At 41.0% G+C, this 26,583-nt stretch overlaps 1 protein-coding gene across 14 annotated transcripts in view; it reads left to right on the top strand.

Moving 5' to 3' along the window:
• Positions 1-26,583, top strand: part of UNC13B (unc-13 homolog B) — a 206,414-nt gene that overhangs the window by 164,034 nt on the left and 15,797 nt on the right. For all 14 annotated transcript variants that reach the window (XM_085566067.1, XM_077790533.2, XM_021554690.3 and 11 more), the window contains 8 exons: positions 1,202-1,328; positions 6,095-6,191; positions 6,979-7,122; positions 7,253-7,330; positions 7,848-7,925; positions 14,883-14,971; positions 18,071-18,223; positions 20,135-20,258. In XM_085566067.1, coding sequence (XP_085422193.1) covers positions 1,202-1,328; positions 6,095-6,191; positions 6,979-7,122; positions 7,253-7,330; positions 7,848-7,925; positions 14,883-14,971; positions 18,071-18,223; positions 20,135-20,258 — 890 coding nt within the window. The remainder of the gene's footprint in view (positions 1-1,201; positions 1,329-6,094; positions 6,192-6,978; positions 7,123-7,252; positions 7,331-7,847; positions 7,926-14,882; positions 14,972-18,070; positions 18,224-20,134; positions 20,259-26,583) is intronic.

Below are 26,583 nucleotides of genomic sequence, written 5' to 3' on the forward strand. Positions count from 1 at the left end.
GACATGGACTAGCAGCTTGCTGTGGTGCTACAGTGAACAAAAAAGCTTGGCACAAAGCATATTCCTGCTATGAAACTTGGCAGAAGAAAGAGATGGATACAGACAGAAGGCACAGAGGAGCAGAAGTGCAGAATTGATCACCTGATGTTGCAGGGTCACAGTGCAGGCAAAAGCTTGCTGCTGAGTCCTCATATCATAAAAAAAAGGAATTAATTTTCATCTCTTTAATTAAGATTTTAAAGAAAAGCAGTGCAGTAGAAGGATCTGCCTATGTAAGCATATGAGGGGTGGCTTGGGAGAAAGTGTTGAGCTGCTTTTGGGAGAATTTAGCAAGTATTTTAAATACATAATTGTGGGCTGATCTGGGGTGGGAGTCAATTACTGAAAGATGTTATTGTGGACGTAGGCTGTGAAGAGCCTTGAGAGTGAAGACTTGGACCATACATTTCTCCTGATAAGGAAGGGGAGCAGTAGTCTGCAGAGATGATCTCTGCAGAAACGTAGGTCTGATTATGGCCAGTGCTTTAGTGGTGTAGGTATGTGGGAAGGGTTGTGTTGTGGAAGTATGGGCATTATAGAGGGAGAAACTGTATTTTCTCAGCATTGCCTGGGTACAAAACATAAGGAAACCTAGCAGGAAGAAGAAGCTCATCAGCAGACCCTGCTTTGTGGAAGAGAAATACTAATTTCTCCAAGAGGGAGCAAGGAAGGCTGTGGTTCCTGTGTAGCTCATTTGATCTTGTTTGAGTGACATTGTCAAACTTCTGGTGCTTTCTACTGTTGTCTCATAGGGGATGTAGTGCAACATGTTGCTACTGCCTTTGTTTATAACCAAGAATGGACAGATTTGCTCACCTTGATTTTTTCCCCACAAAGATGGAGTCTCTCAACTGTGATATGTTAAATGAAAAAGCCATGAGACATTGCTGTTTTTATTGCTTTGACAACAAAAAAATGTTTAACTAATGGAAGTATTAACTAGAGCTACAGAAAAAATCTCTAGATTCCCAATAGTCCCAACCTCCAAGAACTCCTGCCTGTTGCCAAAATTCTGTGTTGTGAAGATTTTGTGGCTCTATACGTGCTTCATCCTCAACACCCTTGCAGTCTGCAGACATGCTTCATAAGTCCTCCCCATGCCTGGTGTGGTTACATGCAGTGATGAATTCAGACCTAACTGCTTTTATTCCCTTCCTTACAGAGCATGAGAAACACAGACTGTGTAAAAGTGCGGACTATATGAATTTACACTTCAAAGTGAAGTGGCTGTACAACGAATATGTTTGTGATCTGCCTGCCTTCAAGGGAAAAGTGCCTGAATATCCAGCGTGAGTGTCTCCTGTAGTAAATGCCCACTATCTACTTCCTTTTGTTACCTTGGTGGTAGGGTGGCCATTTGGATCTCCTGTGGCTGCCTTCAAGATACCTCATTTCTTAAGTCTCAGTTTTCTGTGTTTGTGTACATGTTTTTCCACTGTGGTGTTCTGTGCCACTGCCCCTCACCCAACACAGTCCATTATTGTACAATATCTCCCAACATTTCCGAAGCTTAGCAATGGTATGGACAGACTTAAAACTGCTGTGTGCCTGCAGTGTGGGCAGTTCTTGAAGAGAAGATGTGTGCCTACACATATGCTTTATCTATATATACACTATACATGGATGTCATATGTACACACACAACAGGATTTGTAAGTGAAGATAATGTTTTTCTTAGTAAGACTGGGTAGCTTAGTTGGAAGCATCAGATAAGCTTTTGCTCTTGAGCTCTAAACAATTGTTTGCAACTTCTGACTTTAAAAGAGCAACAGTAGATTTCAGACCTGGAGAAGGTGTATGAGACCAAATGGTTGTCTGGGCAACCTGGAGAAGATGGTGCAGCTAGAGTCCCACACCTGCCTCAAGCTACAACAGGTATCCTGGGTCTTAGCAGTGCTTTAACTGGTTTTCAGAAGCTTTCAGTGATGTTTGCTCCACGACTCCTTTTATCCTGTGCTTCACTGCTACTCCTTCACTGGGTTTTGGGAATTTAACATACACTCTCCTTTTCACCCCCTCCAAATCTTTCTAGCTTCAGTTTGAGCTTGTTATAGGCTGCACATAGAGAATAAATTGTTCCTGCTTTTCAAGAGTAAAATGCTTTGCTCATGCTTCTTTATGGTCTTCTGCTGGTTCTTGTTTGTTCCCAGCTTTCCTTCTAAGTGAGGTTTACACACCTCTTTCCAGACATATTTGTGTCTGAACATAACTCTTGGCCTTAAATATGACCTTGCCATTCTTTGCCTTGCAGGCACTGCTGCTGCTTTCATGTGCCATGTGCTGTGTTGAAAGCAACCTTTTGCATTTTCTTTTATTGAGATATTGCTGACTAGTGGTGCTCACAGTGGGCCACTGGATGGCCTGCAGGCACCCTCAGCACTGTGTCCCACCACAGTGCTGTTTCCACCCTGTACATGACTGTTCCATGCTGTATAAATGCAGCACTTTTCCCCTCTTGACAAACACTTTTTCCTGGACTGTGTTTCCAGTTTGGCACTTTGAATTTGTTTGCCATGCTTTTGTGCATACAGTCTCTCAAGCCTGGTGCTAGCTGCATACTAATCAGGCTTGAGGCAGTTGGGCATAATTGCTCGGTGTGGGCTGTGGGCCTGATTAAGAAATCAGGTCAGCAAGAGACATAAGTTGCTCACTGAGCAGGGTGCTAGAGTGACAGTCTCAGAAGCCCTTTCTCTTTGCTGTGCCTCTGAGTCAGGGCAGTTTTATGCAAGCCATCAGATATTCTTAATCTCTCTTTTTCTCCTGTGTAATCAGGATAATGATGCTCGGTTTTGTTCTGCAGTCTGTTCTACTCTGCTGCCTTTGTGGTAGAGCTTCAGTACTCATGTGCATTTGCAGCCACTGGCTTTGTTACTTCACTCTTGTATTTCAATACAATAGCCACATTGTCAGACACAGGTGATGTTTCTCTCAAGTGTAACCTTCACCTGTCACAAAGTATCCCCTTGATATGAATTGTCCTTTGATTTGTTTAATAACAAGTATTTTTAGTCTCAGAACTTCATTAAACAAAGGAGACCACGCATCAGGTTTGCATATTGATAAACTCCTTAGATGAAACTAAATTGCTGCTCTCCAGACAATGTTTGGGCTGTTGATGCCTCAGATTTTAGCTTTTATATTTTTCAGATACTGTATTGCTTTAGTGTGTAGTTCTGAGCTTCATATTAGGGAATAGTAAGCTCTCTTCACAGAGTAGGGAAACAAAACAATTCCTTCTCTAGCTGGGGGACCAAGGGCAAATGATCCAAATCTTAGGCCTAAGAGTACAAACAATGAATGAAAGAGAGAAAAACAAGGAGAATGGGACTTCATAACCTAAAGCTATAATTGGACAATTAACTTCAATATGCAAATGGACCAGAACTTTAAAAAGTGAGAGACTTTGTGACTGGTCGTCCATTTTGTGACCATTTTGGGTTCATCTTGTGTGTAGCCCTGGCTGGGCTCTTGTGCTGCCCAAGGTGTATCCATTGAGGTCTTTTAATAAATGCCTACTTTATTCTTTAGCTCTGTCTAGCTTTTGTTCTAGGACAGCCTTTATAAGGCATCACTATCTGTCTACTTGTCAGACAAAATGCCATCCACAAATTCACTTTTCCAGTTTATAAACTCTGAGAAACCGTGTTCCTGGTAGCCTTTGAGATATGATTGAACAAAGTGCAGGGTCCAGCTTTTTAGTTGTGTACATATGTGTTTGATTAAGTACTGATCTTAGTGTGCAGGTAGCATTGTAGCTCTACTGGAGACTGCCTCCTCTCTGGTGGGGGAAGATATTCCTCCCTTTGAGATCCTTTTGACTTCTTCTGGCTCTCTTCATCAAACATAGTATTTATTATTTTACTCATTGGAACCATGCCTGCCTTCTTGTCTCAGCTTTTGCCAAGGCACAGAGATTGTTCCTTGGATACCCACAACAAATGAGCAAGATTAATTCACCTGCGGAGTGACCCTGAGGGAGCCAGGCTCATGGCCAACCTGAAATGGTAGCCTTTTATGTTACCTCACTGTTGTGCAGCCAAGAAAGGTGAACTTACATTTAGTCTTGAAGTGCCACTGGCTTTCGCAGCAGGCAGGACTGAAGTGTATTCTGTGCAGACCTTGTTTGGAGAGTTTGGCTGTGCCATCTGGAGCCAGGCTGTGCTGACCCCTGTGAGCACAGAATGTCTCTGAAGCAGCACTGTGAGCCACTGCCGTGTGTGCTGGTGTGTGTCATTACAGCATTTGCTTCCTGACCAATAATTGAAGCAGATGAGGGAGAAGATATTTGTCGTATAATAACATTTTGGAGCTATTTCTGCATGAATTCAGATTATTTTTATTCATTTCTGTGCTAGATAATTTTGCATATTGTTCTGGATATGTTGCCTTCATAGTCTTGGAGTCCCCCTGACTTGTTCAGCATCCCAAGACCTGATAGTAAAATATTATAAAAGGTATTTGGCCTAAGATAGTTCTAGGTTTGTGTTACAGCTCAAAGTATAGTTTGGCCCTGAATATACACGTGGACTGGAAGTATCTGTAAATTATTTGAATCTCTCAGGTTTTTGTGTTAGCCAGAGGACAAAATTGAGGCTGGCTTTGCAGATGATCTAAGTGGTTCATTCAACATTCATAATAAATCTCTTCCTGAAGGTGATGTTTCTTTTTATGAGAGGGGGAGCAAATATACCTCTCCCACCCACCCAACAGTACCGTTTTCTTTGCCACCTTTGCTTAGACAATTTGGCAAGACAGCTAGGTATACCTAGGCACTTGATTTTGTGTAGCAACATACAGTATCCATAAAAATGGGCAATGTTCTTAACAGCAAATGGGTTGACCTGTGACATGTGAAACAGTCAGCAGCTCACAGCCTGGGAACTGTGAAACAGGTGGAAGATACATAGTTGCTTCCTTGTGAAGTGCCGAGTTCCTTTCTAAGGCTGAAGCTGTTTAAAATACACTATTACAGTTTAAAAGAAAATGTTGAAAGCTTGAGAAACTTGCAGCAGACTTCAACATATGCTGACTTTTAGGAGCCTGAAGTGCCATTCAAAAGGAATTCTTTCAGAATACAGGAAGTCCATATGTCTGTGACAGTGTTCCAATGTTGCTGCCTATAATAAATAGGGCTACATAGACAGGTTGCTGTTGGCATTTTAACACTGTGTCAGTTACAATTTCCAATATTAGCATTGATGTGCTTTATATTTTAAAGTGTAGAGATTATTTAAGGCTATCTAGTATGCTCTGCCTGTGAATTTGCTCTTGATCTCCCTCTCATGTCTGGCACATGCTTTCATGTTCTTTGTAAACTCAGGTCACAATTAGCACAATCTCTATGAATACAGCTGCCTGCCCTGCACTCTGTGAAGCTCATATAATAATCTTTTGTTTGGACTGAATACATGTGGACACTTGTTGTTTTTGAATGCTGTTTCGTAGTATTTGAAATTAAGATTTGCTTCAGCTGTGCTGTGTTGGCACCTGCACGCAACTAACTCCAGACAGACATTTAAATAAGGCTGTAAGTGCTATATTACTGCTTAAATACAGGCAACAAACACACACACACACCCTTTTGTACTGTGTGTGTCCCTTGGAGCAGAGGACAGAGGGGCCAGCTATCAGATCCCACCACTGAAGCTGCTTCTCCACTTGCCTATTTTCACACTGCCTGTTTGATACACCCAAGTGAGCCGCAGGACAGGTGCCTGTGGGTGTGGAGTTCTTCCTTGTGCTCTCCGGCTCGTGGTAGGAGGGGGAAAAAATGACAAAATACTTTGAGGTGAAGCAAAGTTAAAGGTGGCTGTCAAGGAGGGGTAAAGGGAAGATACCAAGAAGAGAAAAGACAGGAAGAAGGACAAAACCAGCTCAGAACCAGCCTAAGTGATGGTATAGGCCCTGTTAGCTTGTGTAGAGGTGCAAGTGTATTTGGGAACTTGGGCTACATGCACAGACAGCAACATTCAGACATCTGACAGCTTTCACAAGGCTTGCTGGGGTTGGGGTGCTCCTCTTCCTGCTATAACTTGGCATCTTTGCTCCCCTGCAGGTGGTTTGAGCAATTTGTGATGCAGTGGCTGGATGAAAATGAAGATGTTTCCTTAGACTTCCTGCATGGTGCTCTGGAGAGAGATAAAAAAGATGGGGTATGTAGGTTACTACTTGGTGCTACATCATACAGTGCACAGAACCAAATAAAACACTATAAATTCACCAGTCTTACAAATGGTGGATGTGGTCCTTTTTTCTTGCTAAACAACTGGGAAACTCATTTATTTTAGTAATTTACAGGTCACAGGGAACTTTTTAATAGGAAGGTGCATATCATTCATTTTTGCCTATTCTGCTCCTGTTAATCTGGCAGCCGGTGGTTTGGTGCTCTCTCAGCTCTCTCTGTTTGGGAGAAGTAATTGAAATTGAAATTTGAGGCACTTAGCATGTACTTAGTCATGCAGTGAGAATGTGACCTTAATCCACTGACAGACCAGTTTTACTCTTTTATTTGCTGAGTATGCCAATCCAGAGGAGAGCTTTCCTGTTACTCAGTGACTGTTGGCACTGTAGTCTGTGACACTCATGCAACATTCTGTTTAATAGCGAAATCTAAAAAAAATTTAAATAGCTCTTTACTCTCTCCTTTCCTCATTAACTGGCAGGCAAACCATGCATTGTATTAAGGATCTCAGCATCATCATAGATTTCCTCACTGCTTGTCATGATCATAGTTAGTGAAGGATAGTAAATTTATAATCCAACCAAGAAAAGCTATTTATCTCCTCTAGGTATTTTGAAGAGTTTTTGACTAATTCTGAGGAAGATGTAGGTTTTGGTAAAGTTACCCTGCCTTCAGTGTAACAGATGATGGAAACACCCATGGGTGGGTATATTTCAGATGTTTCAGTTTGACAATGACTTTTTGTACTTCTGTTTTAGTTCCAGCAAACATCAGAGCATGCTCTGTTCTCTTGCTCAGTGGTGGATGTGTTCACCCAGCTCAACCAGAGCTTTGAGATCATTAAGAAGCTGGAGTGCCCAGACCCTGTCATTGTTGCCCACTACAATAGAAGGTTTGCAAAGGTAATCCCCTCAGCATCCAGATGTTTATCTTATTCTTAATGAGGTGTAAGACAGTATGATTTTTTTTTTCTGCTTGCTGGAGTTCTGCAGTGGTAGAGGACATGTAAGTGCTCACATTTTGTCTTCACAGACTATTGGGAAAGTGCTGATGCAGTATGCTGACATACTTTCCAAGAGCTTTGAGTCCTACTGTTCCAAGGAGAAACTGGTGAGTTATGCTGAGCTTCTCTTTTTCTCCAAAGAATCGTCTAATGATGAAACCAGTCTCACATTGCACCTGACCATGGTGATGATGTAAATATTTTCAGTGTTGTTTTTATCATCATTTGTATGCTTTTGAAGTTTGAATTCTGGTTTGGACATAAAATAAAAGGAGGTCCTGAAGGTGATATGCAGGGTATGGCGGCTGTCAGGTCCCCTTGAAATTAACTTCCACATTGCCTGTGTTGTGTGATTTGAAAAAACAAAATTGTTCACCATTGCTCTGTAGATCTGGTACTTAAGAGAGGTCTGTTCATCTGGGTATTCTGCAACTGGGAGCTGACCAATGGATTTTGTTTTTTTAATTTTTTGTAATACATTCGAGTGCTGAAATCTGTGGATGCTGTGCTTCCTATATAACTCTCAGATCTGGTGGTTATCTTGGGTAAGGGTGATAAGGCACAAGGTATCCCACTGGTGACTGTGTTGGCATCCTGAGAAATCACCTGCTTTTGTCCCTTTAGCCCTGCATCCTGATGAACAACATCCAACAACTGCGGGTGCAGCTGGAAAAGATGTTTGAAGCCATGGGTGGTAAAGAGGTAAGAGAGCTCAGAGACTGAGTGTTATTACTCATTCCTCCTGTATTGTTGTTGCTGGGTTGTTTGCATCCTATTGGTTCTTGAAAGACTGCAGTCATGAGGAGAGCCTTGTAAAACTTGGCACTATTAAGTGTGGGGAGACAGCCATGACTAATGGCTTCCCAAGGAAATCTGTCATCAAATGCAGGAGCAAACATTTTGGATCACAGAATAGCATAGAAAAGGAAATGAAAGATTGGCTGTTGTGCTCATTTGGGCATGGCTGATGGAGGTTTCAGTACTGTGGACATTGAATCATTCTATATGGCATATAAATGTGGGACAGTGCCTTTACTGGGCATGAAATGTCTAATAATCTAATACATTACAGACATGCAAATGAGTTCTCTGCTTCTGTTTTGAGGGATATTCAGATGTGTCCATTTGTTCCAAGATGGTAATTTTTACAGAAATAATATTTTATTCCTCCAGGTCACTGTTTTTGTTCTGATGTAATATATGTATTTTTTCTCTTCTTTTTTCATTGCTTTTCAAGATTCAGGAAGATGAAGAAAAGTCTGCTGATGCTGATGTTAGGAAAAATTATTTTCAAGTGCATTTTCTTTGGTTGTGTTGTGATAGAATCTGTGCTATGACCTGTATACCAAGAGAAGAGTCAGCTTTGCTGATGGGCAGCTCAGTTTTTGCCTATCTTGCTTTTCTAAATATTGCTTGTGCTCAGTGGCAGAATTCTATGAAGTGGCAAAAATCTTAACAAATAGATTTACCCCATGAGGCAAGGAAAAATGCTGTCATTCTTTCATGTGTCACCTCAATAATCCTAATTTCTGCATCAAGAACTAGCATTATATGCTTCCTGCTGTAATAGCAGCAGTAGCTAAATACCTATTTTTGGGGAAAAAAATAAACTTGTGATGCAATGTTTGTGAAGTGGCCTATAAAAGTTTAATGCCTGTGCATTTAATTTCCCTTAAGGAATCAGTTTGCTACTATTTTCTGTAGTGGTATCCATTAAGTAGGGTTTCCCTATATTTAAAATTGAAAATATCCCTTGCTACTGTATTAAATAAATTGAGTAAAATGATGTTTCTTGAGGTTATTGGCTGTTTTCTCTAGACTAAATTTCTTCTCTGCATTCTGCCCTTTAAAACCTTCCACAGGAGGTGTAAGTAAGGTTAAAAAGGGGCAATGGGCCCACTATTTCCCCCCCGCCTCCCCGTACTGTGTAATCAAAAGACTGGGAGGGGAGAGAAACCCAGACAGTGAAGAGTAAAACAGGAAGAAATGTGGCAAGCACCTGGTTTTTGGAAGTGATTTTTTTTTTCCATTTTCTTTTCAAATGGTGCTTATTGCACTTCATAGGACTGCCACTGATCACCAAAAATAAATTGTGTTGTGTTAGTGCCTGCATTATCTGCTGTCCCTAGGGGTTTCCTGGTTGGTGACTGTGTAGTACACTGGTTCTTGACTCAAAAATTGACAGGTTCTTTGTTTTGCTAGAGTAAACAAGGTCTTGTCCTAGTTTGAATAGTTTTTTGTCTGCAGATTGAACCTGATAATTGGGTGACAATAGGTGAGACAACAGTTTTGACAATAGAACTTACTGGAAATGCATCTGGGGTTCTATGCTCCTTCAGGAAGGACAGTTCTTAATTTCTGTGGCAGATTTGTTCTGTGATAATCTATCCATGACACAGTGTTTGCACAAAAGTAAGCATTATCCTGACTACTCTGTCCAAAAAAACTTCCTTGGGAGAGTAAGCAAGTAGCATAGTGGTATGCCCTGGTCTTGAACTGTTCAACTTTTTGTGTTCTCAAAGGTGTTCTTGAGAGCCAGGTACCAAATATTCCATTGTTCCTGTGGCAGGTATGTTACTTGTGCCACATGTGCAGCTAGACCTTCAGCCTGGTTTCAGTGTGCTTGTGGCTTCATCTACTTCTGATTCCCAGTTCCATCTCGATCTGCAGCTGTAGCTGTAGTACTGCACAGCTCTGGAAAGCTCTGAAAATACTGCTGCTACGTGGTGTTCTTTGCTAGTGGGTCCAGAGCACACCCCTAGAGAAATTCAGGTCACTTACTCCCTTTTGCAGTGAGGGAAGTAAAGGGTCAGGGTTCACCTGTGGTCACCCTGCAGTGTAATGGCATAGTACCAAAGAGAAGTACTTGCCCAATACTATTTATTGAGATTAGGCCCCTGCATATAGTGCCTTTCTTTACTCTCTCCTCCACCCACTGCCCCTAGTGAGTTAGGGTACCTTTTCCCTCACTTTTCTTATTCTTTTCTAAACTGTAGTACTCCAAACAGGGCAGAAATTGCCCAGCATCTCTGGGTTTAATGTGTCGATATCACGTGGTATGTGAACATTACTTGTCAGAAGCAGTAAGGACAGCAGCAGAGCTTTAGAGAGCTCTGTATGGAGGGATTCCCTTGGGTCAAGGCAAACATATATATACCCACACACAAAAATACATAAACGCACATGCATACACAGAGAAGAGTACCTTATATAAATTTTAGGAATTAGAATGGATGCTTTTATTTCCCTTCTGAGCTGTATTGATCTCATGGGATCAAAGCAGCTTCATCATGACTCAGAAGCATTCTCAGACATCCCAAAAGCATGTTTTGAAAAGGCAGTGTTTATGAAGTGGCAGATAGCATTAAAAGCTTAATGAATAGTGTGAAACTGGGGGGTGAGTCCTGGATATCTTTTGAAACGTTTTATTTCTCTGAACCATCTCCAGTACAGCAGCAGAGCAGAGATTATAATTTAGGTCTCTGCTGGGATGGGCTACACACATTCTTAGTAGTAGTGTTTGCCTGAGCTTGGCCCCATTTATTTAATTATTCATACTTTACCTAATAAAGCCTAAAGTGACTTGCATTTTCTACCCAGCTCTCTGGTTTTCTAGCAGACTTCAGCCTGCAGTCCATAATTTTGCTTAGCTTTTCATGAGTAATGAACTCATGGCAGTGAAATTAAAGGGTGCTATACTGCATTGCACACTTCTGGAGTCTAGATGTGGTGTGAAAGATTAGTTTAAAACGTTTCTACACCTTATTTCCCCAAGGGAGGCATGGTGAGTATCAGAGACAAGCACTGCTTAGGGAATCTAAGGAATTAGCTGCTGAGCAGCAGCATATTGTCATTGTACAATTTTCATGCCTTTGGTTTCAAGCTAATCTGCACAATTAAAGCTTCAGGAAACTCTTCTTAATGCTTTGCCAGGGTTAGCCCACATTTAAATCCTAAGTTAGCCATCTGAATAACAAATTGCAGGACAGCTTAGAAACAGCCAAGACTTACATATATGCTCAAAGAATTTGTGATAGTGTTTACTTCTCTTTAGCATCCCATATGTCATAGCTAAGGCTGCCCTAGCATTTGAGAAGTTGGCAGCTATTGTTTGGATTCAGTGCCCTATGTTTCTTACTCTTGGATCCTATAGGAAAATGGGGAGATTCCTGAAAATTCAGTGCATGTCCTTAAATGGGGGTTGGATCTGCTGAGGTCCCAGGGGCTGGTGGAGGCAGCAGACCAAAAATCAGCAGCTTCAGACTGGAGTCAGATGAACTCTATAACTTGCTAAAGCTAAAATATGTTAGCAGGGCATAATTCTTCAGCTGCTGATATGCCAGATCAGACCTGATGATTTCGCAGAGTGTCTGCCTTTTATAGATGGGAATTGATTAACATCTTTAGCTTTCTAGAAGGCAAGAGTCACGTCTCTCCACCTACACCACCTACAAAGAAGCCTTTCAGTTCTGGCCACTCACACTTCCCCAGTGTGTGGAAGCCAAAGAAGAACTAATTACGTCTCCTGGAAAACTTGGAAGCCCATCACTGCAAATTCTTAGGCTCAGGGGTTCTGTTTCATGCATGAGGAAGGGAGGAGAAGATCATCCTAAATTCAAGTTGATAGCACTTTGGTATAAATGCCACCATTCAGATTAGCAGAGGAATTGAGGTTCCAACCCTAGAGTTAGAAGAGACTTTGAGGCCCAGATTCTCTCAAAAGCCAAGTCCCAAATATCTTCAGAGAATTAACAGAGACTTGGTTTCTTCCCTGAAATTTAAATATGGGATTAGCTTTTCCCTCTTTGCACGTCAGCATCACACATTTAGCCTCAGACGTGGAACTGTAGCTATGTCAGCTGTTATTTCCACTGGAATTGAAACATTTGCTCAGAGATCAGAAGCCACATCAATGTGGCTACTGTCACATGTTTTGTGCAGAGAACTTTTCATTCTTCCTCTGAGTTATCTCTCATATACCGACAGAAAGGAGATCATAAACCTTCTGAGAGAAATGGTGTGGATGTGACATGTGGCAGTGACCCAGCTGCCTAATCCTGTTTTCTGCTATACTAGCCAGATTTATCATGCAGTCCAAGTAGCATTTCCTGCTATCAGTGATAGCTGATATGCTTAAAATTCATTGACTGAGCAGCAACAGCAGCACTGTTGTGGGTTCATTTGAGTGCTCTTATCAGTGCCTTCACTACATTGGCCAAGTTTGCAGTTAATACCACATGCTGCAGTACTCTGTAACTGAAGTGTGATTTATGCATGGGAAACAGCAGTACAGACCTACCAGCACCTTCCTAATGAACTTACATCACACTCAGATAATTCCCCAGACTTTGCTTTTGAGTCAAAGCAGGCCCAAGCATTAACCATCAGTAATGTGTTATGTGGAGTCCTTGTTCTCTAGTAGCAGCTGCTCAGAAAACAACAGCTTTTCTAGCATGACAGGGGACTTTGTGGATGCTGAACCAGAATGTTTACTACCGGGGTTTGGCTTTCTGAGGATGAGGCTGGGCACCACGAAGTTAGATCTGGGTAGCTGTCTTGTCAATTGTACCCAGAGAGCTGTGTGTGAGCTGATGTTCTGGATGAGTGAGAGTTCTTTACCACAGATAAAGGAGCTTGTCCCCTTGGCAAAGCATTGTGCCGGCTGTCTCTTTTTGCAGTACTAGGACGGCAGTGCATCTGCTGTGAGGAACATCAGTTTGCAGTGAAATACAACAGTGCGGGAAAGGTTAGAGGTAGCCAGGGAGCTCTCCAGGCTACCTCACAGTAAAATAAATGATCGATTGCGCAGTTCATGAACCAGGACAACAAGCTGTTGATCCTGACTTCAAACATCCTCTAGGCTGTGTATCTAATAGCTTATAAAGAAGTAGAAGTAAATAGTGAAGAATAATTGTCTTGTGACAAATTCTTCTGGCTTTTTTTTTTTCCAGCTGGAAAAGCAGTTAATTGAAATGTTTTGATGATTCATGAACTGGTCCTACCTCAAATCTGTCAGAAATGGCTGAAATCAGAGGGCAATTCCGTGCCATTAATAGTAGAGCAAATCAGGCAGCTTGTGACTCACTATGCCTTTATGCAGTAGGAGGGAAGGATTAATGTAGGGGGAAGAGAAACCACCACCACCAAATGCTGTTTTTATTTTGTTACCTACAGGCTTGGCTAGAATGAAGGCTGATTGTCATGACATTAGCTTCCTTCTGCCGTCACAGAGCAAGAGTGTTACAAAGATGATAGGAAATTTACTTTAATAAGGGAAAAATAATCAGAGGCACCAATGCCCAAAGTTACAAAACCTAAGTAATCATCATTTGCTTGATTGTCGGTTCTTACTTTAATTACTTGTAAAATTCTGATCCAGAAGTTTCATTAGCACAGGTTCAAATGCATAATAGAGTCAATTTTGCATGTCAGCTTATAACAAGAAAATGAGCAGATCAGATTCCAAATCCCCTAAGGCTTGGCTTTCTCTGACAGATGCTGAAGCAATATGAAGAGGGCTTCAGCACTGATTTTAGAGATGGGAACTCCTTCAAATCCTGTATAGATGGATATACCATAAAAGTCTAAACTGATTTTTAACCACTGTACTGGTACCTGGCTCATTACCTTCCTGAAGAGATGCTCTGCCATAGAGGAAGCTTTTTGTTTTGCAAACATCTTGTTTGCCTGCATACACAGGAAATCTGTTCTACAAGTTACTCTTTATGAACAGATGATCCCAAAGCATTCATCCTGTGTTGCTATGTGTACACATGGGTGTGTTGCTCAGAAGTGGCTCGTTTGAGGCTGGAGGGGTGATGGTAGCAGGACTGCAAAACTCTGTAAATCGTGTTCAATTTAAAAGCAGGTAGCCTTGCACTGATAAGAATGGAGGACACACTACCTTACAGAGCCTGCCAAGGTATCAACAGCATTCATGTAGTGCTTGGAGAACTCGATTTCTGTTTTCCTCTGAACACTTGTATACAAAAAGCTGTCTGATCCCACATGAGAGTAAAGCTGTGTTTGCTCAATACCAGTCACTGAGATTTTACCTTCAAAAAATGATCCACAAAAATGATCAACAGAAGCACAACAGCTCCTGCCATGATATTATGGCCAGGTTTTCAAAACAGCTGGGGTCCAACCTTCTGAGAACAGTGACTAAGTCAGTCTTCAGTTAAAATACTTGACGGCAGAAAGGAAGGTGAAATAGCTTCTTTCAAGATCATACATGGAGAAATGCCTGAGTTGTAACAACCAGCCTGAAAAGCCCTGTGTCCTTCTAGACTCAGAAGGGTGACATGACCTGTGAGCCCAGGGTAAAGCACAAAACTTGATGGATTCTCAATGTAGATACACTCTTGGCCACAGGGAGTTCACATTGCCTTTCTTCCTCAACTTCACAAACATCAGGAAGAATACTGAAGGATTATAGGAGCCTGGGGAAATTACTTGCTGCTTTTTAGGCAAATATCTGCTGACTGTTTCACAGCTTCTGTAGCAGCAGCAGCAGGCAGTGGAGGGGAGCATCCTACCTGGCAGAGTCCAGTGGGGATAGTTCACCTGCTTATTAAGTGTAGCCTCAACAGTGAAGCACTGCAAAGGACAGCAGACTGCCTCAGGGTTCAAACTTAAATGCTTTTTTTTCATCCACAGTTGGATGCAGAAGCAAGTGACCATCTCAAAGAGCTCCAGGTGAAGCTGAACAATGTTTTGGATGAGCTCAGTGCAGTGTTCGGTAACAGGTCAGTACTACAAAGTCCTTGTCCTTGAAACATTCCTTTCCTTTGTCTAATCTCATTTAATCAGGTTACAAAAGAAAAGAAACTTCTGTGAACTGCATTATATTTTTCTTTTTGTCCTAAATTTATGGCCTTTAATATACAGAGACCACCTATAGACATGAGAAACATTTTTGAAGTCTTTCTCTTTTGTATGTCTCTGCTTGGAAATATAGCTTGGAAATGTCTCAACTGTGAAATGTATTTGAATTACACAAAGTGATTTATTTTTTTTTTCCAGTAAGTAGTTCTTGTCAATAACAGAATTTCCTGCTCCTTTACTGCTCAAAAAGCAGTTTCCAGCTTAGCATTTATGAAGCAACATTCTTGCTTAAACATTCTGCTCTAAATGTATGAAACAGCTGACTGATTTCTGATTGTTAAATGAATACTGGAATAAGAAGGAAACGGGTTTAGAATCTGAGATTGCCCTGTTCTAAAGCTTCTGCAAATATTATCTAGTGTTTCAGGTAGCTCTTTAAAGTATTGCCAAAGTAATCAATGGCAATTAGGTTTCATTGCAAGTATGTTACCATATGTTACCATTTACCCGAGTATAAAAATGTGCTCAACTTTATAAGACTTTTGTAGTCTATAGAACTATAGAGCATGTCACTTAGTGAAATCTAAAAATACAGAACTCTTGACTAGCCTTTGAAAACAACCACTTCCCATTACAAACCCCATTCATTTCTTGTGCTCCATAACAGGATAAATACAGGCATGAACTGTAATGTAGCTTGAACATGGGCAAGGCAGAGAAAATTGTACCAATTTAGCCTCCCAGGGTCGACAGGTTTGCAATTCTTATGACTAAAAAATCATAGTGGGATTTGTCAAAGACTGTTTGAATTTCACCACACAAAAGCTAAGCAGGGAGATAAGTGAGCAGTTCCCATGGCCAGTAATGGATGCTACTCAAGAAATGGAAAGACTCAAACTATAACTGAATCGAATCAGTAAAGTTCATAATAAGGCAGTGAGTGACCAAGAAATAATGATTAGGGAGGTGATGTTTTTCAGTCTTATCTTGGAGAATATTGTCTCCATGGTGCCATTGCTACAAAACAATTAGGGGACAATCTTGACATATGATAATGTGATTTAAAGAGATTATCCAGTATCAGCATACATACTGGAGAGTGTTTTAGAGAGATGAGTCAGCCAGCGATCTAGCCAGTCAGGTATCTCAGGTGCTTAATTTATTCTTTAACAGTCCTAGGAAGTGAAAAGTAGAGCTGCAGTTCACTATATAAGCATGATCTCCTAAAGGATATAAACTTAGGAGATAAGGCAGATATCCACAATATTCTGTGCAGAGTCTGTAAACAGTTGCTCTTTCACCTCTGTGCACATCTGACACTGCTGATCTTAACTCTTCTTCATCTGTGTGAGATTAACTGTATTTGATGAGAAAGCAGCACACGTCCAGAGGACCTCACTACCCTTGTGCTGAGAGAGGATTTTGTCTGGACACAGAAGCATTTTCTACTTTGAGAGGAGATAAGTCTTAGAAGGGTTTATCCTTCATGCAAGGCTAGCTGCTGTTTTGTCCTTGGAGGTTGCAGGAGTGAAGGAAGGAATTCCTGGAGGAACTGGGGAGCAGCAGGCCCCTTCTGACAGCATAGGTGAAGTTGTTTTTTAGCTTGCTGCTGCCAAGGGCTCCTGTTAAGCTGTACATCTACACAGTCTTCGCTTTCAGGTGAACCTGTTACCACAGTAACTGATCTATTATTTTTTATAATACTGGCAACCATTTTTACTTATATTACATTTTATCCATGAGGTCATTGTTATTTTCCATTCTTGACCTGGTTTTAAAGCATCTTGAAGCAAGGTCCTGCAATTGATGAAGCAATGGGAGAAGTATGGGGTGGGATTGGCCTGTGACAGAACAGGAACTGTTAATGGCACAGGTAATATTTTATGCTCTTTAATTTTATGTGGCTTAGGTCTCTGGTTATGCTGACATTGCAGCCACAACTGAGTGCTGCAGGACCCATTCTGCAAGAAATAGGGCAGGTGGGAGACAGCTGTGGAATTTTTCCAGTGAGAGGCAAGCTAGAATTGAGCAAGAAGGACCATGAGGCTAGAGGTGGCAGAGCAGGAAAGGTGACCAGGTGGAGAAGGAAGGTGAGAGCCATGGGATACTCACACCCAACCCACAGGTGTCCTGGTGGCTCGCACACAGAAGTTCAGGTCATTTATGCAGATGTAAAGCTAGCTTCCAAAGTTTCATACCTCCTCTTAAATCTTTACTCTAGCTTCTCTTCCTGGTTTCAAACCTCTGTGCCATTAATGGATAGTAAAATGTCACTTGTAGTGCCTGTTGTTAGTAACTGTTCTTTTAAATGTCAAAGCATTTTCCTTTATTTGTTGAATTGATTAGTTGTCAGCTCTGCTGATCTGTTCATAATTTTTAATCACTGCATTATTTAATTTTGAATCTCCTCTTAGCAGGAAGAGGTGGAAAAGTAATTGTGCTTTAATGCCTTGTGTGTCACTTTGTTACAGGGAGACTGCACTTTGCACATCTGAGCCCCACATCTCAGTTTGACACTTGGCATGGACTGTATGGCAGTGGACTGGTTTAAGCTGGTGCCTGCCTTCAGGCTCTCTCTGTTATTTTAAAGACTTAAACTATGATGGATCATAACTGGATTTCTGCTGATGGATTCCTGGGTGCTCAGAGTGGGGCATGCCTTGTGGCATTTCACCATGTGATATTCCAGTCTCTGTGGTGGAGAAAGCAAAGGGTACAGCAGGGTGCTTCAAGCTAAGGATAACAGTGTTTCTTGAAGTCAGGAAAGGATAACTTCTTGCTGCAAGATGAATGAACAAACTCCTCTCAAACATGCTTGTGTCTTGTGTTCAGAGGTGGTCAGCTATATGTGGGTGGTGGGCATAAGGAACTGGAGAGCATGCCCCTTGGTAACAAATACAGTAAGGAAAAGAGCAGAAAGTCTTGTGAAAGAAAAGTGTGAAACTGAGTGAACTTGAAATTTTTCACCTTGTATTTCTGCCACTAATAGTATTGGTTTTGCCTCTCTCCTATCTGTGCAGCTTTCAGACTCGGATTGATGAGTGTGTCAAGCAAATGTCTGATATCCTCTGTCAAGTGAAAGGGACAGCAAATTCTGCTGCTAATGCCAGAAATACAGTTGCACAAGATGCAGATAATGTCCTGAGGCCACTGATGGACTTCCTGGATGGAAAGTAAGGAGTGTTCAAATATATGCTACACATACAGTTCATTGGATTGGAACAAGAATGAGGCAGATGGGAAAATAGCTCTATATTCTTGGATTGTTACTGAGATTTCCAGTCTCCAGATTTTCAAGAAGAATTAATAGCTTTTCTTCCCATATCTGCTTCTCAAAAGCCATGGATGGGCTCTTCAGCCTTCATTCAATCCAGTTATGACCCAAAGCACACTCCAGTTCTTTCTACTCTGGCAGTTATAGCAATCAGCAAAACACACTGCTGATCAAGTAGTGAAAAAGATTGAAATGTAAATTTTCTAGCTGTGTTTTTTTTCCTATAGAGATTTTACTGCAGCCAGCTAGCAAGCATATTGCAAACAGTGCTTATGTACTTGATACATATTTTACTCATATCACAGTTGTGTTAAACATCTGTTCTATTCATACCTGCTGCTGTTCTGACTAGCAAATAAGCTTCTGAATGATGGGATGTGAACATGGTTGATACAGTGCTTTAATTAACTGTTGCATTAATACCATGCAGCATGATTCATCCAGGCAAGGACAGGTAAATGCTCAAGTCAAGTCTTGAACTGCAAAGAGAAACAGTTTTTCATTTTTGTACAAGTTAAAATTAATACTGATACACATCAGTTCTTCATTTAGTAAGGGATGACCAGCAATTTTCAAAATAAATGCTGCAAAAGATGTGAAGCTTTACAAGTTTAAAGTATAGGGGGTTTGGTTGTTCTTAGTGTTGATTATCCCATCTTTCTTCTGTGTCACTGTGTTCTAAGTCACTCTCTGCAGCAGCCATTCCATTTGGGAGCCTTCTGATTTGATAATTTTCCATGCATGCCTTCATGAATCCTGAAAAGCTATATTCCTTTGTACCATTGGGAACATGGTATGCTGCAAGCTTACCATCTAGCTGTGGAGCAAATAATTTTGATGGCTATAATCCATGCTTGGATTATTTTCTTCCCTCCTTTACATAAGGAGAGTATTTCTTTAATGCCTCCTGCATCCCACCCGTATCAGTCCTGTCCCTGTTTGGTTTTGTTCATTTACTGGCTAACCAGCTGTGGAAAGAAGGGAAACTGGGAGAAGATGTTACACAATGGAGAAGAGTCAGCTGTCTTAGTGGTACTGGCCACAGAGTTCCTGTTCACAGTGTGATCAGTAAATGCTGAAGTTCAACAAATGTTTCAAGGAAGAAAGATTCTAGCACTTCTTGGCCTTTTTTATAGCCTGTACAGTAATAAAGGAGGCAAACCTAGGGAAATAAAGCTCCTTGTGTTAGAGCAGATAAACACATGGCAGGTGATTGGTGTATGCAGTCATGACAAAATATGGAGTTGCCCAAGAAATATTTTGGGGTGGTTTTAGAGGTGAAAGATTTAGCTAACTTCAGCAGCTTTCAGAAACTGTGCAGGATTTTCTGCACAGAAGTCTTAATTTAAGTATTCATCAAAAATCATTATAGTAACCTCTTGAAGCTTAAAGCCTATTATTCTATATTTATAATTTCTTCTGTATGCTCTGTAAAACTAAATACATCTTCTTAAAGGGATCCTGTATCTTGATCTCAATGGTACCTGCTCTTATTTGGATCATATGTATTATTGCAAACCACCTATCACCAAGTGACACCTTCAGTAATCCCCAGGTCAATAAACAGAAATTATTGAGATCAGAAGTGTCAAACATCCATTTTGTGGTTTTAGTGTTTTTAGTGCTAGAACTCCAAGGATGAGCACACAGTCTGTGCTTTAGAAAAGGGAAGATTTTTACCTTAAAGCAATTGTTATGAGGAGCTGCTTTGGATAGGGCACTGAATCTTCCATATGGAGATCCTTTTTCATTGCATATTGAACTTTTCATTGCTCTTTGAACTTAATCAGTTCTTGCTTTCTCCCTGCAGCTTGACACTGTTTGCAACTGTGTGTGAAAAGACAGTGTTGAAACGGGTGCTGAAAGAGCTCTGGAGGGTGGTAATGAACACCATGGAGAAGCTGATTGTGCTTCCTCCTCTTACAGACCATACGGTAAAGCATTTTATCCTTTCTGACTCATTCCAGAAACTGTTGCCATTGCCTGTGTAACTCATCCCCCTGACCTAGTGAGTCATCCATCCAGGTAAATTTGTCTGCATGTAGCCTGCCTACATGGAAAAAGGATGGAGAAACAAGTTGGTAAAGAAAGAGAGCATCTCTATTTATGGTAGGGTTGCAAGACAACGACCACACTCTAGAAAACAACCACAGTTCAAAATCCATGATCCAAAAGGAGTTTTCTGTCCAGTGTATCAGTTTGCTGATTAGTGTTTTGCAATCCTCTAAGGAGAGCTGTCTGTGTATGTGGGAATTAGGGACCAGTTAGGCTTCATGTCCTTAGGTCATGACCTGTAGCCACTTTTGCCCTATCATCTATTAGCCAAAGTGTGTCTCTATATAGATGTGGTTCATTTGAGCTTGATTTTTAATCAACTATCCCATTTTAGCCCCCGCAGAAGGCTTAACCACCAGCATTGGCTGGCAGGATTCCTCTGTGATGCTGGGGAGCTGGAAGCAAGTCCAGATAGTTTTTCTTCAAAGGCAGTCTTTTGTATAATTGTTCAGCTGTGTGGACATGCTGGATGAATGTGTTTTGTGAATGTAGTGATGCTTTTAATAATGGAACATTAACTCTTCCCCAGTTCTAAGAAACCAGAGAAACTGATTAAATGTCAGTCATGCATGCCTAGCTGCTCTGGGGGATGGCACTCAGTTGGGGCAGTGTAAATTTTGGGCTGTAACTTCATTATTTACAGATGATCCAGAACTTCTTTTCATCTTGCTGTTAGGGAGAACTTGCAGCCTGTAGCTCAGTTATGCAGCCTTACTTTTTTCCCAGTGGTGCATAGAACAATAGTTGTTTTCACTATTCAGCAGTTCCCTCACATATCTGGAGTAGGATTCTTGGGTGGCAATGTCCAGGGAAGTTATGCAAACCTGCCTCTTGCTATAGGTGTTTCTTGCTCTGAGAGGGAAGGCCCTTGTCTCTGGCCTTGATGATGATGATTTTAAATAAAACTCTTGGGATGAAGTACAGTATCATACCTACAACCATGAAATTAGCATGAGGTGTAATTTGCTAAAGACTGCTTTCTCTGAGCACGGATTTGGAATAATAATTTCTGCTTGCCTTTGTGATTTGTAAAGAAGAAAAAGAAAATAAACTTAGGAAGGTGAAATTTCTTTGTCTTGGTTGAATTGCTTTTAAAAAGGAGTCTTTGGGAGCAGGTGCTAAAATCATTACATATGAGCATCATTAACATGACCCATTTGGAATGGAATCAGTGAGATCAAGGGCCTCAGAGAGAACTAGGGAGGAGCTGTTTGAGCTTCATACTTGCTAGTTTTGGATTTCAAAGGCAGAGTAGAAGAGTGATTCAGTACTTGTATCATGAAGGAGGCAATAACTGTGATCAGCCAATTCTTCCAACCTGCAGAATATTGCTATAAGCCACTTAAAGTTTTTTCATAGTTTCTTGTTACCATCATTTCTATTTCAAATGGAGAAGCAAATTGAAGCATATACTCTCTTGTCTGAGATAACTCAAAATGCTCATAGCTGGATTTCTTGGTGTCTAATTAGTTGCATGGTAGTAAGGAGGGTGAACGAATTTAAACTGGAAATGAGTTGCTCTTCCAGAAGGACCGTTATGAACAATGCAATTATTAAAATAAAATGGCCTTGTCTGCAGTCCTTGAGCAGGGAACTGGTGGTGAGGCTGGATGAGCTGCAAGGATGAAGAGCTGCTTCTACTGTTCTCTGGGGCATAGCCATTTATTCTGTCACCACCAGATTTTCATCATTCAGTGAAGGCTAGCAGGGCAGGGGTAAGGCAAAATCTGGGGCTGCCATCATGGGCAGAAGCAGTACTTTCTCTTTGCTGTTATACTGCTGTGACAAGCTTCTCTTATCTAATTTGACTTGCCTTTTTTTCCTTTTTCTTCGCTCTTTTTTTTTTCTTTTTTGTTTTTTTTCTATTTTCTTTTGAAAGCACATCAGACACAAATAGCCTGGGGCACTATAACACACTTTTCTCCCAGCCCTCAGCAACAGAAAGCCCTAGTGATGCCTCTGTGTTTGAAAGACTACTGACAGGGATTTCTGTCCTAAAACACATGTGCAGCCCTTAAAAAGTAGGAGATATTAATGGTAGAAAAGAATCTCTTTTGTGGAATATTTTCTCTTCTTTCTGCAAAACTGCTGGAGGTGCAGAATTCTTTTTGATGGAGGTCATGGAAAGCATACTCAGATAGAAGGTTCCCATCACCCTGCAGTTTGCCTTGCCTGCCACTTGTGTGACCCTGCCACTGCAGAGTACTTAAATACCTCCCTCCAGACTTAACAATTGCATTTAAATTAGCTTCTGGAAGATTCTGCAGTATAGGGCTCAGGTGAGAAAGTGTTAGCACTGTGAGGGATCCAAAGGGGACATGGCAGTTTTACAGCGTCCCACTCTGATGACCTGATCTGTGTCTCCTTCATGATTTTCAGATGGGCAACTTCTATGAGCATTCTCTGCCTGTGGCTTCTGAGATTAGCAACAATATGATCCCAGTAATTCACCAAGTAATTCACATTTTACTAATTTTAAGATCCAGCATGTACTTAAACACCTTCTGTCTTGGTTGAGTGGATATACACTCTGGGAATCCATATTTTAGGGTTCAGTGCACAGTGCTTGGTGATATTAACAGAATAATTACATTTCTTTCTCAGCTGCTTACGATGAAACTGCACTATACCATCAATGACTAGTCAGGTGAGAGAAGAAGCGCTTAGTTTATACACAGGTGATTCCTCTAGAGCCTCTCCTTTATTTCACACAGTACCCTGCAGCCCTTCATATGAGGCTCTGTTTGTGCTTACTCCTGCTGTGCTTTTTTCTACTTGTCAGACTTCTCTTCACTAAATAAGAACATCTTCCAGGATAAGAACTAAATTTTCTTTGAGCTGAGGACAGAATTTGCATTTGACTTACAGACTGCCTATTTTTCAGGCTCTTCTGCCTGAGCCGCTCCAGAGCTACTCTGTGGTGAAGGAGAGTGGGGCTTTAAGAGGTTTTCTGAAACCTTTCTGAACTTCTGTTAGTTTAAATGAATCCTAGCCCTTGTACTAGCTTAGAGCAGAAAAGTTGAAGGCTGCCTCTGTGATGAGGAGAAAAAGCTTTCTTAGCCTTGAATAAAATTATGGTCAGTGAACTGCATATGTGCCTAGTTCTCTGTACTGACAGGTAATAATTTTCTTCTTTTCATCCCTAATTTTAAGCTTACTTTGTCTATTTTTGTGGTTTAATACACCACAACAACTAAAAAATAGTTTTATCTTAATGTGTGCTAACAGACATCACCAGATAAAGTAGAGTTTTTAAAATGTTCTTAAATACTGTTAAATTGTCTGATCTCATTGTTGAACATAGGAATTAAAAAACTATGGGAAATAAATGTACAATATGAGATAAAACTTCCTTTCAGTGTTACAGTTCAGAAAAACAAGCATCACATTTAATACAGTTTCCATAAAAGGATTGGAATCCAAAAGACTTGCAGTAGGCTTTTGTTTCCTAATTTTGTCAGCTGGGCAGTAGGACAGTTACGCTTTAAGGGTTTGAGTCATTTGGAGTATAAATCAGTGCTGTTCTGTTGGCTTCCAACAATTAGACTTGAGTCAGCTGATGATCTTTCTCTGCATGCTTTCACTGAAGGAACGAAAAAATATCAGACCATTAACAAGGAATTCAAGTCTCTGTGTTGTGGACTATAGGTGTGTTTCTTGTTTCTGAAAAGTTTAGGAAAGTACAACTAACATCACGGAAGAGCAAGGAAAACCAGCATAAAGGCCCATTTCCTTTCCAGTGGTGTTTGCTGCAGAGCTAGGCATGATTCATGATGAGGATTTAATTTGTCCTCATATTCTCTCCTTGACATTTTAATCAATTCCATTGTGAGCAGCTTTTCTCAAAGCTACCTTATAATTTAAGTTCAGTTGTTCTCACTCTCTGGCACACCTGGAATAAGTCCTGTCTGTTGAGCTTTATGGTATGTTTTCCATGCATAAATTACTTCTCTGAGAAGTATGGCATCTTGTTTACAAGAATGCCATTTGGCAGAGGAAGGATCTGTACAGATTTTCATTAGATGTTACCAGCACTGATGACAAACTCTGTGTAACAGCAAAATAATTTCTCCTTGCAGAAGCATTGACAGAGATTGTCACTGATTGACAAGAATTTTCTTAGCATGCAAGAACTGGAAGTTATCTGAGCAGCTTTATTCCATGAAGCGTATCAAGTTGCTAGTTATTGCTCAGTGTTACTGACCTGCCCTCGTCTGTAGAAGCCTGAGGCAGAAAGACTACGTGCCTCAGCTGGTTAATGTTGTTGTTCAAATGTTTATAAAAAAGTGTCCAGTGAATGCTGAAAATACTGAATTAAGAAAGGTTGATGTTAACTGTGTTTGGAGACTTTTTCAAAATTCCAGATACAAAAATGTTCTGGTTTTTCTTTCCTGCTTGGTTAATGGACTCAAAAACCTTAAATTTTAAGACCCCATAAGTCAACAGAATTTCATGGCAAATCATATAGAACAGCAGGCACATTCTGTTGGGTAGCAGAGGCTGGTGAAACCCTGTATTCTGGTCAGTTATTTGGCATGGCCCACAGTGGAATCTCTCTGTTGCTGTTGGTGTGCAGTCATTTTCAATCCTCCTTGCTGGAAATACACTGAAATTCCTGCTTTTTCAGATTAGAGGGCTGTACTCTTCAACACTATCCATTGGATGTTGACAGCAAGACAAGCTCTCCTTCTCATTTCAGGAGCTTTCCTTTGTAGATTCATTGTGCTTGCCTGCACTTTCTCCTTCACCCTTGCCAAAAGTTGTAAATTTAATCATTTATCAAGAGCTTCTGTTTAGCTAGAAAATCAATAATGTTCATTTTGTGTCGGTTTGCATTCAACAAACACAAAAACCTGAGGAAATAGTGAAGGTTAGCTGGTGGTTACAAGTAGAGGAAATCAAGAGGTGATCTGTGGTTCCAGGTCACAGAGTCTTTCAGCTTAAAGAAATTTCCAAAGCTGGAAAAACTAAAGAAAAGGCCTTTTCTCCCCTTAAAAAATTCAGATCTGGGCTGCTGCTGTAATGGGCAGTGGGTGTCCGGTTGCCCTAGAGCAAGTCTCAGGTTTTCCAATTTACATCAATAAATTGCTTGTTTTTCTTCTGCTACCCCAGGCAACAAGTACAGAGACTTTTGCTGAGGGGAAGCTTTTAGAGGGGCTGATGTTAGTTTTAATCCTTTTAAAAAAATTTATTTTAGCAGTGATTTTTGCAGCAGTAGCCAGTTCCCAGGGCCTGCTCTGCAAATCTCTTTGTGGGATGGTTCCTGTTCCACAGAGTACTGACCTGAAGAACAATGAACAAATACCAGGGAAGGAAGCAAAGGAAAGCTGAGTGACATTGGCAGGGGCAAAGGGCAATATAATAATTCTGGGTTTACATCTTGCTTCATTACAGTTTGAGCTATTTTGGGGTGGGGTGTGGTCAAGACTGTTGTGGTTAAGTGGGAAGCTTAAGGACTGTTAAGATCAGAAAGTATAGTAATGGAGAGGGAAGGAGAATTGGATTTACTGGAGACCTCTTGTTTGTGAAACAATCAGTCCTCATACAACATGTCCCATCCCAGGTTAGATGGGGCTCTCAGCAACCTGACATAGTTGAAACACATTTTATGTGTTAACATTTTTCTAAATGCTTACACAATGTCTAAATAACCAGTTGGTACATAGGTATCATGTAGCTTTTAAACCAGAAGAGGGTAGATTTAGGCTAGATAAAAGAAAGAGATTTTTTTACAGTGAGAATGGTGAAGTGCCTTGAAGCAAGATTTCCTGTCACAGGGGCTCATCTTCCCTTTAGGTTTCTTCATTGGCTATACAGGTTATTCAGTAAGGCACAGTGGGGGAAGAAGAGCCATTGGCCAAGCTCTAGGACATTTGAAGGTGATGCTGGAGTATTCAGTAGACTTTGGCGGTCTCTCACCCCTGAACAGCTGAGGTCCAGTTTTGTTTATGATCTGATCTGTGCTTACCCCACTATGATGACTGAGCTCTACCTCTGTGGACGAATTCTTCATTTTGGGGTTGTGTGATCTTCTGCTGTGGCCAGTTTTTTCAGTCTGTGTGTATTTAGATGTGAAATCTAGAGGAGTGTTTGGAGATGGCCTTCACTCCAACAGTGTGCAATCCATCTGAAGGTTCATCCTGTATAAGTGGGTGGTTAGCAAGACATTGTGCTCTGAAATAGCTCTTGATGTGGTATCCACAG

This window comes from Lonchura striata, chromosome Z (assembly GCF_050655825.1).
Source record: "Lonchura striata isolate lonStrDom1 chromosome Z, ASM5065582v1, whole genome shotgun sequence".
NCBI lineage: Eukaryota > Metazoa > Chordata > Aves > Passeriformes > Estrildidae > Lonchura > Lonchura striata.